Source organism: Mus pahari, chromosome 17, assembly GCF_900095145.1.
Source record: "Mus pahari chromosome 17, PAHARI_EIJ_v1.1, whole genome shotgun sequence".
Taxonomy (NCBI): Eukaryota; Metazoa; Chordata; class Mammalia; order Rodentia; family Muridae; genus Mus; species Mus pahari.
The window spans coordinates 54,374,353-54,386,092 of record NC_034606.1 but is presented as its reverse complement, the minus strand read 5'-3'; the positions used below and the strand labels follow the sequence as shown (position 1 = coordinate 54,386,092).

Here is an 11,740-nt window from a genome sequence, read left to right as displayed (position 1 = left end):
GGTTAAGAGCACTGACTGTTCTTTCAGAGGACCTGGGTTCAATTCCCAGCGACCACATGGCAGCTAACAACTGTCTGTAACTCCGAAATCTGACACCCTCATGTAAACATACATGCAGGCAAAATACCAACACATATAAAATAAAAAATAAATTCTTTTTAAAAAAGAAGAAAAATAGAGATTAGGAGGGTCAGTGGGATAGCTCAGTGGGCAACGGTCCCTGCTGCTAAGCCCCAGGACCTGAGTTCAAACCCCAGGACCCTGATCTGATGGTAGGATAAAAGAACCAGCTCCCAGGCTGGAGAGATGGCTCAGTGGTTTAGAGCACTGACTGCTCTACCAGAGGTCCCGAGTTCAATTCCCAGCAACCATATGGTGGCTCACGACCATCTGTAATGGGATCTGATGCCCTCTTCTGGTGTGTCTGGGTACTCATATACATAAAATACATAAATCTTTAAAAAAAAAAAAAGAACCAGCTCCCAAAATTTGTCCTTTGACATCACGGTAGGTATGTGCACACATGTACGTATTTTCACACACACACAAATGTAATTTTAGAAAAAAAATGTTTTAAAGATTTATTTATTATTATACCTAAGTATGCTGTAACTATCTTTAGACACCCCAGAAGAGGGCATCAGATCTTATTACAGATGGTTGTGAGCCAACATGTGGTTGCTGGGATTTGAACTCAGGACCTTTTAGAAGAACAGTCAGCGCTCTTAACCACTGAGCCATCTCTCCAGTTCCTAGAAAATTTTTTTTTTAAATTTAAAGAAAATAGAAGTCAGGGCTGGAGAGATGACTCAGCAGTTAAGAGCACTGACTGCTATTCTGAAGGTCCTGAGTTCAAATCCCAGCAACCACAGGATTGCTCACAACCATCCATAATGAGATCTGATGCCCTGTTCTGGGGTGTCTGAAAACAGCAACAGTGTACTTAGATATAATAAATAAATAAATCTTTAAAGAAAAAAAATAACAATAGAAGTTGAGGTTAAGCTGTGGGTTAGTACTTGGAATTGGATCATGCATGTTAGCAGTATAGGGGTAGGGTAGCAGGCTGAAGAGCTGTGCTAATTTGAGTCTATCCTGATCTACTCCTGCAGGTGGTTCGACAAATCTTTCACTCTCATCTCCTTCAAGAATGGCCTGTTGGGTCTCAACACCGAACACTCATGGGCAGACGCGCCCATCATTGGGCATCTCTGGGAGGTAAAGCCCCGGACAGGGCACCTCCTGGGCTGGTACTTGTGATGAAGCTTGTTTCTTGAGTTCGGTTTTATCCCTTGCAGTTCGTCCTGGGCACCGAAACCTTTCACCTGGGCTACACGGAGACAGGACACTGTGTGGGTGAGCCAAACACCACGTTGCCACCCCCTCAGCGGCTGCAGTGGGACATTCCCGAGCAGGTATACAGACTAGAAATGGGCGGGTTGGTTCTCACCCTCAAGATGAAGGGACAAGAGCTTCTCAGGGTGCCACATGGGCCACAGGGAAAGCAGAGACCCCAGGGTTGCCTGGTTAGAGAGAAAGACTGAGATCCGTGGCTCATAGTGCATGATCGATAGCGCCTCCCTCCTCTCCACCAGGCTCAGTGTGGCCTCATACTCAGCCCTCCCAAGCTTGTGTGTCCATGGATAAATTGGGTACCTGAAAGGGAGGCTGGAAATGGAAAAGGACGGGGGTGGGGGGGAGTGAGAGAAGGGTGAAGCCAAGACAAAATTTCTGATCAAGGCTCAGAGTTTAATTTTCAGCACTGTATTTATATAGGGAAAGCCCACAGACCCCACCCATCCTTTGTCCCAGTTTTCATCCAGGGCTGCTGGACCGTTACATATCCTGAAGCTACTGGGCTGACTCTACCTCTCATCATCGCTAAACCTTACACCTTCTTAGATCTAGAGGCCTCCTTGGGGGACTGTGCCCTCGACTGACCCCTCCCCATGTCTTGCCAGTGCCAGGAAGCCATCGAGAACTCGTACCAAGTAGCCAAGGCACTGGCCGATGACGTGGAGCTCTACTGCTTCCAGTTCTTACCCTTTGGCAAAGGCCTTATCAAGAAGTGTCGGACCAGCCCTGACGCTTTTGTGCAGATTGCTCTACAGCTGGCTCATTTCCGGGTAGGAGCCTCTGGGGGTGCTGAGTGTACAGGGCATCCTCAGGGTCCACCTGCCTGATTCACCCCACTGTGTACACCAGGACAAAGGCAAGTTCTGCCTGACTTATGAGGCCTCAATGACAAGAATGTTCCGAGAGGGGCGGACTGAAACCGTGCGTTCCTGTACCAATGAGTCCTCAGCCTTTGTGAAGGCCATGGTGAAGGGGTCCCATAAGGTGAGCCCCACACACCTAGTTCCTCTAACTCTTTCACCCCTGTTTACTTCAAGGGTCGAGGCCACTTTATCCCTCTGCTTTTGATCCCCAGAAACAAGACCTCCAAGATCTCTTCCGGAAAGCCTCCGAAAAACACCAAAACATGTACCGCCTAGCCATGACTGGGGCTGGGATCGACAGGCACCTCTTCTGCCTTTACATCGTCTCCAAGTACTTAGGAGTTAGCTCTCCTTTCCTGGCTGAGGTCAGTGAAGTCATTGGGTGTGACCTCTGTCCCCTTGCCTTTAGGCCCAGACCAAGGCCTTCTTGTGATAGGGCTCTGTGGAATTAATGTTCTTATGAGGAAAAGCCGACAAACGTGTGTTTGGCCAGACGGTGACAGTACTTGTGAGGAGAACGAAAAGGGGCTAAGGCCAAGGAGAGGGGCAAGTTAGATGGGACTCAGGTGGCCTGGGAGAACTTGTACAGACATTGGGGTTTTCAGATCAACCATTGGGCCTAAGGAACAGCAGTAGTTAAACCCTGCACCATGCCTATTTCTGTGCTCTCAAGTAGTGCCTTTTGTATTTTGGTTTTGTTTGTTCGTCTGGTTGGTTGGTTGTTTGGTTGTTTGGTTAATTGGGTTTTTAAGACAAGGTTTGTCTGTGTAGCCGTGGCTGTCCTGGAACTCACTCTGTTAACCAAGCTGACCTGGAACTCAGAGACCCACCCGCCTCTTCCTATCATCTTGTTGATATATTTAAGACAGAGTTTTGTTCTGTAGTTTTGGCTGGCCCGGAATTCAGGCTGACCTTGAACACACAAATGATTCTCCTACCTCTGCCTCCTGAGTATTGGGATCAGAGGCACTTGCCACCATGCCTGGCTGGGAGTGCCTATATCCAAGTAGTTCTCTGTCACTACCAGGAGGACAGGCGCACAGAGTGCCCAGTGTCTGACAGGCCCCACCTTCCTGTTACAGGTGCTTTCTGAACCCTGGAGCCTCTCCACCAGCCAGATCCCCCAGTTCCAGATCTGCATGTTTGACCCAAAACAGTACCCCAATCATCTGGGTGCCGGAGGTGGCTTTGGTCCCGTGAGTCCCCCGGGCGGGTGCTGGCTGGCAGCACTGGGACCCCAGAGTTTCAGTTTGGGGGTGCAGGGCCTCCACCAGGTTACACGGACATGAGCACTTTATTTAGAATGTAAAAATGGTAGCTGCTGAGTCAGGCAGGCAGGTACAAAGACCCACCTATTCCATGTGTCTTGACAGGGAGGTTTTGCTGTGACCAAGGCTCAATTCCAGGGGACAAGCTAACGCACTGGCCTCTCAGAAGTGTCTTCACCTGAGTAGAACAGTTCCTCCCCCACAGAACATCCCCATGAACTACACTGTCAGAAGGCCAGAGACTGTTCCAGAGAGGGCTGGGGGGGATCTCTAGTGTGAGCCCCTAAGGAAACATGAGTCCTAGACTTGAAAACACAGGGGGCAGTATCCTTCAGATGAAGTAGAAGACCCAGTCTTGGAACCAAAGGCACAGTCCTTTGGTTTGCCTACTATTTTCCTAGATTAGGAGAGTGGATGCTGATCTCAAGAATGCAGTAACCTACACAGGACCTCTTCCTGTGAGTCTGTGGGAAGAGAACTGCATCAGGCCAGCTCTGGTTCTCATTTGCTTCTTGTCCTTAGGTGGCAGATGATGGCTACGGGGTCTCTTACATGATTGCAGGAGAAAACACCATGTTCTTCCATATCTCCAGCAAGTTCTCAAGTTCAGAGACGGTGAGTCCCCCCCCCCCGTTCCCATTTGGGGTTGTCCCAAGAAGAGGTGCCATCTGGGATCACTCGGAAGCACGCTCCATCTCCAGTGGGGAGGAGTCTGCTTACGGGGCCCAGTGAGTATGGAGTATGGAAGGGTGTGGGGGCTGTCCTGAAAGCGTGTCTAAGCCCTCAGTTCCCACAGAACGCCCAGCGCTTTGGGAACCACATCCACCAAGCACTGTTGGACATCGCTGAACTTTTCAAAATTTCCAAGACAGACAGCTGAGGACAAGAAAAACCCCAGCTGCCCTCTGGTCCCCACCTGGTGGAGGAAGAGGCTGTGGCCAGCTCACAGGCATAAGGGGTGGCATGCACACACACCAGTTCGGAGAACAGCTCTGGAGGCAGTGCTCCCCGGAGGAGCCAGTGCTCCCCATGCAGATACTGCTCCTCTAGAGCCCCACTGGAGGTGGGATTGGAGCAACAAGGGAATTTTGATTTTTTTTTTTTTTTGGCTTGGTAGATGCTAACAAAAATAAGGCTGTATAATTCTTTTTTTGGCTGTTAGGTGCCTATGTTTTTATTAGAGAATGATAAGGCCCTTTCCTGCCCCAGCTCAGGCTAGGATGGCAGCGATGAAAGGGGTAGGAGAATGTTCATAATGGGCTTCTTACCTGCTTTGAAATGGGTGCTCTTCTTGAATAATGTGGATTTCGAGAGCTCTGTCCAACCTCTTATGTGCACTTGGAATAAATTCTTACTTTAGAACCTTTTCCTGCTCCACGGGACTACTTCTGTTTGCCTGCCAGGGAGTGGGACCCACCTGCATACTTGATTCATTGGCGTGCCTTCTGTACACAATCTGCACTAGAGTGCAGCCCTACAGAGGTGCAGGACATCCTTCCAAGCCTGAGGCCAGAGTGTCAGGTGATCACATCTGTGAGGGAACACAGGGCACCCTGCAGCAGCGACAAGCTACTTCAGTCTCCTATACTTCCTTTTTGAAATAACAACCAACCAAGTTGGACATGATGGCCCAATACCATCTAGACTTGCCTTCAATACTTCTGAAATAATAGTGCCTTGCACTTAGCAGGAGGATTGCCAAAAAGTTCAAGGATAGTCTGAGCTACAGAGTGAAACCCTGTCAAAGAAAGAAACAAAAAGAATAAACCAATAATAATCTCTCGTGAGGATGTAAGTAGCAGTCAGTAACTCCAGCCGCAGACTTGAATGAGCTGAGTCTCTGTACACTCCAGGTGCTCAGAACCCACAAGCAAATCAGATTTAGAGATGACATTTGTGGAACACAGGTATGTCACTGTTCTGGAAACTCAGTGATGAACAGGAGACTCTCGGTGCCTATGCAGAACTCACTCCTAGAAGAGGCTAGTGTGAGGGAGGGACATTGCAGCCAATGGACACAAGGCTATTTTTAGAATGACCCACTTAGCAAGTGTTTGCCGGATGCCCATAGTGTGCAAGGCCAGTGGACTAGCAGTGAACAAAATTAGCAAACAGCTCTTCCTTTGGCACCCACGGGCTTCAGTAAGGGACACAGATAACGAGTAAGAGCGTATACGGTGTGCCAAGCCACACGTAAGTTAGTGAGCAGGCGAAGGGAAATGACGGAACAGACAAATGCAAGGGGGCGACTTCAGATGATGGTAGAAGCGGGTAGAAGCGGGTCTTTTGAAGTGAGGCTGCCAGTGTACAGAGTGGAAGGAAAAAGGAGTAAGCCATGTTCTCCCTGTCTTTCATGTCTCAAACTTGAAGGCAGAGCATCCCTGGACAAACAGCCAGGTCAAAGCTGTATGTCGAGAGAGAGAGAGAGCTGTAGTAAAGGATTAGGACATGACAGACAGCCTGTGGCTGGTGTGAAAGCAGAGAGCAGGAGGGCAGACAGACCAAGACCGAAGGCCAGATTCTGTCGTCTTCAAATGATAGAGTAGTGAGATTCTTCTGGCCGACCAGGATGATACAACCAAATAGCATGCCATCATGGGAGAATCAGGAGGCCAGTCTAGAGGCAGTGGCCATGATGTTAGAGGCTTGCACCAAAGCAGTGCCATACACAGGACGAGAAAACCGGGAGGCTGAGACTCTCAAAGGTCGGACTAACAAACTTGATAAGATCTCAGAGACACCCCCACTTAAAAAAAAATTGTTACATTAAAAATTTTTAGACATACTTATTTTATATATACGAGTGTTCACGTACCACATGTGTGTCCGGTGCCCATGGGATTCAGAACTGGGTATCGGATCCCTTGGGGTGCTAGGAACCAAATCCAGGTTCTCCACAAAATCGACAAGTGCTTGTAACCAGTGTGCCATCTCCAAGTTATTACATTTTTATTTTGTCTGTATGTGTGGGCATGTGCATGCTTATAGGAGCTGATTATCTTCCAACCACGTGGTACTAAGGATGGAAGTCAGGTTGTCAAGCTTAGCAGCAGGTTCCTCTACCGGCTGGCCCATGTTCTCAGAGACACCCCCCACTTTTTTAAATTATTATTTTTGAGTAATATGGCAGTTAATGAGAAATTAAAATGTACCCCTTTTGGCCTTCCGGTCGGCACCATGGCGGTGGGCAAGAACAAACGCCTGACGAAAGGTGGCAAGAGGGGAGCTAAGAAGAAAGTGGTTGATCCATTTTCTAAGAAAGACTGGTACGATGTGAAAGCTCCAGCCATGTTCAATATTAGGAACATTGGGAAGACACTAGTCACGAGGACTCAAGGAACCAAAATTGCCTCTGATAGCCTCAAGGGTCGAGTGTTTGAAGTGAACCTTGCCGGTCTACAGAATGATGAAGTTGCGTTTAGAAAACTCAAGCTAATCACCGAGAACGTTCAGGGCAAAAACTGACTAATTTCCATGGCATGGATCTTACCAAGGACAAAATGTGCTCCATGGTCAAGAAGTGGCAGACCATGATTGAAGCTCATGTTGATGTCAAGACAACCAATGGGTATTTGCTCTGACTTTTCTGTGTTGGCTTCACTAAGAAACGCAACAACCAGATAAGAAAGACCTCCTACGCGCAGCACCAGCAAGTCCTCCAGATCCGGAAGAAGATGATGGAGATCATGACCTGAGAGGTGCAGATCAATGACTTGAAGGAAGTAGTTAATAAACTGATTCCAGACAGCATTGGGAAAGACATAGAAAAGGCTTGCCAGTCCATTTATCCTCTTCATGATGTCTTTGTTAGGAAAGTAAAAATGCTGAAGAAACCCAAGTTTGAATTGGGCAAACTCATGGAGCTGCACGGGGAAGGCGGCAGTTCTGGCAAAGCAACTGGAGATGAGACAGGTGCTAAGGTTGAGCGAGCTGATGGATATGAACCACCAGTCCAAGAATTGGTGTAAAAATCCAGATTTTTAATAGTGACAAAAAGTCCTATTTGTAAAAAAAAAAAAAAATGTTAAATTTAATGCCTGCAAGAAATGTCTGTGAAGGACTGGGGATGTGACTCAGCTGGAAGAGAGCTTGACTGGTCTATATGAACCTCTGGGCTTGGTCCCCAAGACCATGAAAACCAAGTATAACGGTGCATGCGGCTGCATAGTCTGAAGCCACTGAAGTTATTTACAAAGGAGGAGGGGAAAGAAGAAGAGGAAAGAAAAGAGAAAATTGTTTGAAAATGCCTCGTAGGTTCTTAGAATATAAATTAAAAGCTGAGAAAGTCCTAGGCCCCTTAGAATAGTTATTATAATCGCCATTTAAACCTTAATAGTGAAGTCAGGCAGTGGTGGTGCACACCTTTGATCTCAGCACTTGGGAGGCAGAGGCCAGCGGATCTCTGTGAGTTTGAGGCCAGCCTGGTCTACAAAGTGAGTCCAGGACATGCAAGGCTTGTTAAACAGAGAAACCCTGTCCCCAAAAGATGAAGGAAGAGGAGGAAAGAGGAGGAGGAGGAGGAGGAGGAGGAGGAGGAGGAGGAGGAGACTTAATAGCAGGTGGGGCTGGAGAGATTAGATGGCTCAGTAGTTTAGAGCACTGATTGCTCTTCTACAAATCTGGGGTTTGAGTCCCATCTCCCACATGTCAGCTCAACCTGACTGTAACTCCAGTTCCAGAGGATCTGACACACTGAAACAGATATGTGTTCAGAAAAAAACACCAGTGCACATAAAAATAAATCAGTCTTTAAAACAACAGCTTACTAGCACATAAGAAAATCCCCAGGGCAGAAATTCCTAGTGTCCTTTGAGTCTCCATGAACTTTATAAAAGTATGCTCACACGAGGTTACATTCGATGCTAGAGCATACTCCTTGAACTTCCAAAATATTTTTACAGACTTCCTTCTCGTGAGGCCCATGTAACTAGCCTCCTGTGAAGAAGTGTCTAGGTTTCAATAGGTCTGGCCAACATCGGTTCACCCAGTCTGGGAAAACTGAACAGGGGATTTCCAACAAGGTGGTTTGTAACTCATGTTAAAATTCAGTCATTAAAGTTCTTACATCAAATCTGTTCTTTGTTAAAAAAAAAAAAAAATAATAAGTGAGAGCAAACTGTAGTGTTAAGCCAGGGCATAAACCTCTGGCAGTCACCCACCTGACCTGAATATACACCAGTAAGTCCTATGTATTTGGACTATGTATCTGCTTTAGCTAAGACTTCAGTGTTGGAGCCAGGGAATTAGCTCACTGGTTTCTTATGATCCCTTGCAGATCATAAGCCCAGTCTTTTATTTTACATATCAATCCGGTCATTCACTCCAGGTTCCCTTTTAAAAACACCTGTTGCCCCTGCAGAGGACCCAGGTTCAGTTGCCAGCACCCACTTGGAGGCTCACAACTAACTATCTGTAACTCCAACGTCAGGAGATCTTACACCCTCTTCTGACCTCTGCATGTATCATGCATGACAAAACATAAATAATTCATGTCATACATACAGGCAAAACACTCATTCACATAAAACAGTAAAATAAAATCTTAAAAAAAAAAAAATTCCGGGGCTGGTGAGATGGCTCAGTGGGTAAGAGCACCTGACTGCTCTTCCAAAGGTCCGGAGTTCAAATCCCAGCAACCACATGGTGGCTTACAACCATCTGTAACAAGATCTGACGCCCTCCTGGAGTGTCTGAAGACAGCTACAGTGTACTTAAATATAATAAATAAATAAAACTTTAAAAAAAATTCCTTCAGCTTTAACAGACAAATCCTAACCTCACTGCCCAGTACTTTAAGTAGAAGACACCAAGAAATGTAGTCAAACTGTGTACCTAGGATATAATAGGAACATAGGGGACAGTCTCCGGTCTCAGATATATACCAGCATGGGCATACCTGGCAGATCCTCTGGGCTTCCTGAAAGCTCAAACTTTGATCTCTGGCTTCTGCAAGATGTTTCAGAAAGCCCAACTCACTTCCAGAAGACACCCGTGCCACTCACATCCCGCCCGAGCTGACCTCCCTTGCCTCTTCATTTCCGCCACAGAAACAGGCCCACCTTTGCCTTTATCCTTTGCTCTTGCAATGCTTTCTGCTTCAGGATCTTGGTCCCTTTCTTCTTCCGTGGCTGACCTCATTTCCCGCCAGAGTTCATCAAGATTCATGGCTTTTTCTGGCCTGTCATAACAGAAGTCAGGGTTGAGCTGCTTATCTGGTTGGAAAATGATTGGAAGTTTGAAAGGTCACTCAGGTTGAAAAAAGGGCGGTCGGAAAGCCAGGTTCAGAAGAGAGGCAGGGGGAGCCTGACAGTATCTGGAGGGGTTTGATTAAATAGCATTCTTCTCCGTAAACAATAAACGGAACAGGGATGCGGTGGCACACATCTTTAGTCCCAGAATTCAGGAGACAGAGGCAGAGTTTGAAGCCAGCCTGAAGAAATGAATGAATGAATGAATGAATGAATAAATAAATAAATAAATAAATAAATAAATAAATAAAGCCAAACCCAACCAATAATAGGATATTCACTATGTCTATGCCATGACCAACCTTGAAGCTTGGAGAGGAGTTCTGAGAGAGAGGGTGTCTCGGAGCAGTGAAAACAAACTACTCAAAGTCAAACTGTGGACCCAAGTTCGCAGCCTATGATGATTTTTGTTTGTTTGTTTGTTTGTTTTTCGAGACAGGGTTTCTCTGTATAGCCCTGGCTGTCCTGGAACTCACTCTGTAGACCAGGCTGGCCTCGAACTCAGAAATCCCCCTGCCTCTTTAAGATTTATTTTTATTATTATACATAAGTACACTGTAGCTATCTTAAGACACACCAGAAGAAGGCATCAAATCTTATTACAGATGGTTGTGAGCCACCATGTGGTTGCTGGGATTTGAACTCTGAACCTTTGGAAGAGTACTCAATGCTCTTAACCGATGAGCCATCTCTCCAGCCCTCTTTCTTTCTCTTTCTCTCTCTTTTTTTCTTTCTTTCTTTCTTTTTCTTTTTTTCTTTAAAAATTGGTTATTTTATTTATTTACATTTCAAACGTTGTCCCCCTTCCCAGGTCTCCCCTCCCCAAATCTCCCATCCCACCCCCTTCCCCAAATCTTCCCTCCACCCTCCTCCCCTTTGCCTCCTAGGGAGTGCTCCTCCCACCCACCCACTCCTGCCTCACCACTCTAGCATCCCCCTATGCTTGGGGCATCAAGCCTCCCTCCCCTCCCATTGCTGCCAGACAAGGCCATCCTCTGCTCCATATGCAACTGGAGCCATGGCTCCCTCTAAGTGTACTCTTTGGTTGTGGGTTTAGTCCCTGGGAGCTCTGGGGAGTGTGGTTGGTTGATATTGTTCTTTCTAAGGCCTCGCAATCCCCTTCAGCTCTTTCATTCTGTCCCCTAACTCCTCCATTGGGTCCCCGGGCTCAGTTCCCCAGTTCGATGGTTGGCTGTATCTGCATCTGTATTCAGCACCTACCTCCTATTTTTCCACACGTTCCACCACCCACTGCCTATTTCTCCCTGCCAGACCCTGTCAAATCCTCTTGGGTTTTGACTCCACCCCAAATCCCTCCTCTGTGACCACGCCTTCCTTCATTCACTCTCCCATCATTACTGAAACCTACTCCATCTCCATCCTGCCTCCAACAGTTAGAATTTTGTTATAACCATTTCGGTCCACTGATGGCATGCCCCAAACAATATGTCCACGGCATTTGAACGAAGATCAATTTGGGGTTAGGGCAATGGCTCCAGGAGGAAGAGCACTTGCATGAGGATCTGTGTTCGAATCTCTAGCACTCATATAAAAGCCAGGCATGGGCTGGAGAGATGACTCAGTGGTTAAGAGCTCTGACTGTGCTCTTCCAGAGGTCCTGAGTTCAACTCCCAGCAACCATATGGTGGCTCACAACCATTTGTAATGGCATCTGATGTCCTCTTCTGGTGTGTCTGAAGATAGCTACAGTGTACTAGTATAAATAATAAATAAATAAATAAATAAAAGCCAGGCATTGCCACACAGGTCTGTAACCCCAGTATTGGAGAGTGGAGAGAGGCAAACCCCAAGGCATTCTCTGGCAAACCAGTCTTGCAGAAACTGTGGGCTTCAATATCATCGGCACACCCTGTCACAAGGACATAAGGCAGAGAGTGACAGAGCAGGAGAATCAGTGTCCTCCTGTGACTTCTGCCAGTGTGTAAACACACTTGCATGTGTATGCCAATACACACACACACACACACACTCAGACACACAGACA

The 11,740-nt window shown here is 47.0% G+C and overlaps 1 protein-coding gene and 1 pseudogene across 2 annotated transcripts in view; both read left to right on the top strand.

Annotated features, from left to right (window-relative positions):
- The window catches only part of Cpt1b (carnitine palmitoyltransferase 1B), a 9,811-nt gene extending 4,958 nt beyond the window's left edge, over window positions 1-4,853 (top strand). Inside the window, exons 11-18 of the mRNA XM_029547870.1 lie at window positions 1,113-1,218; window positions 1,299-1,415; window positions 1,962-2,126; window positions 2,206-2,340; window positions 2,432-2,584; window positions 3,302-3,415; window positions 4,010-4,102; window positions 4,284-4,853. Coding sequence (XP_029403730.1) covers window positions 1,113-1,218; window positions 1,299-1,415; window positions 1,962-2,126; window positions 2,206-2,340; window positions 2,432-2,584; window positions 3,302-3,415; window positions 4,010-4,102; window positions 4,284-4,367 — 967 coding nt within the window. The 3' untranslated portion in view covers window positions 4,368-4,853. The remainder of the gene's footprint in view (window positions 1-1,112; window positions 1,219-1,298; window positions 1,416-1,961; window positions 2,127-2,205; window positions 2,341-2,431; window positions 2,585-3,301; window positions 3,416-4,009; window positions 4,103-4,283) is intronic.
- A 1,807-nt stretch (window positions 4,854-6,660) lies between these two features.
- LOC110335022 lies at window positions 6,661-7,455 on the top strand (annotated as a pseudogene). Its single transcript, XR_002381142.1, has one exon. The product of XR_002381142.1 is annotated as a 40S ribosomal protein S3a pseudogene (transcript).
- Window positions 7,456-11,740: the final 4,285 nt, after the last annotated feature.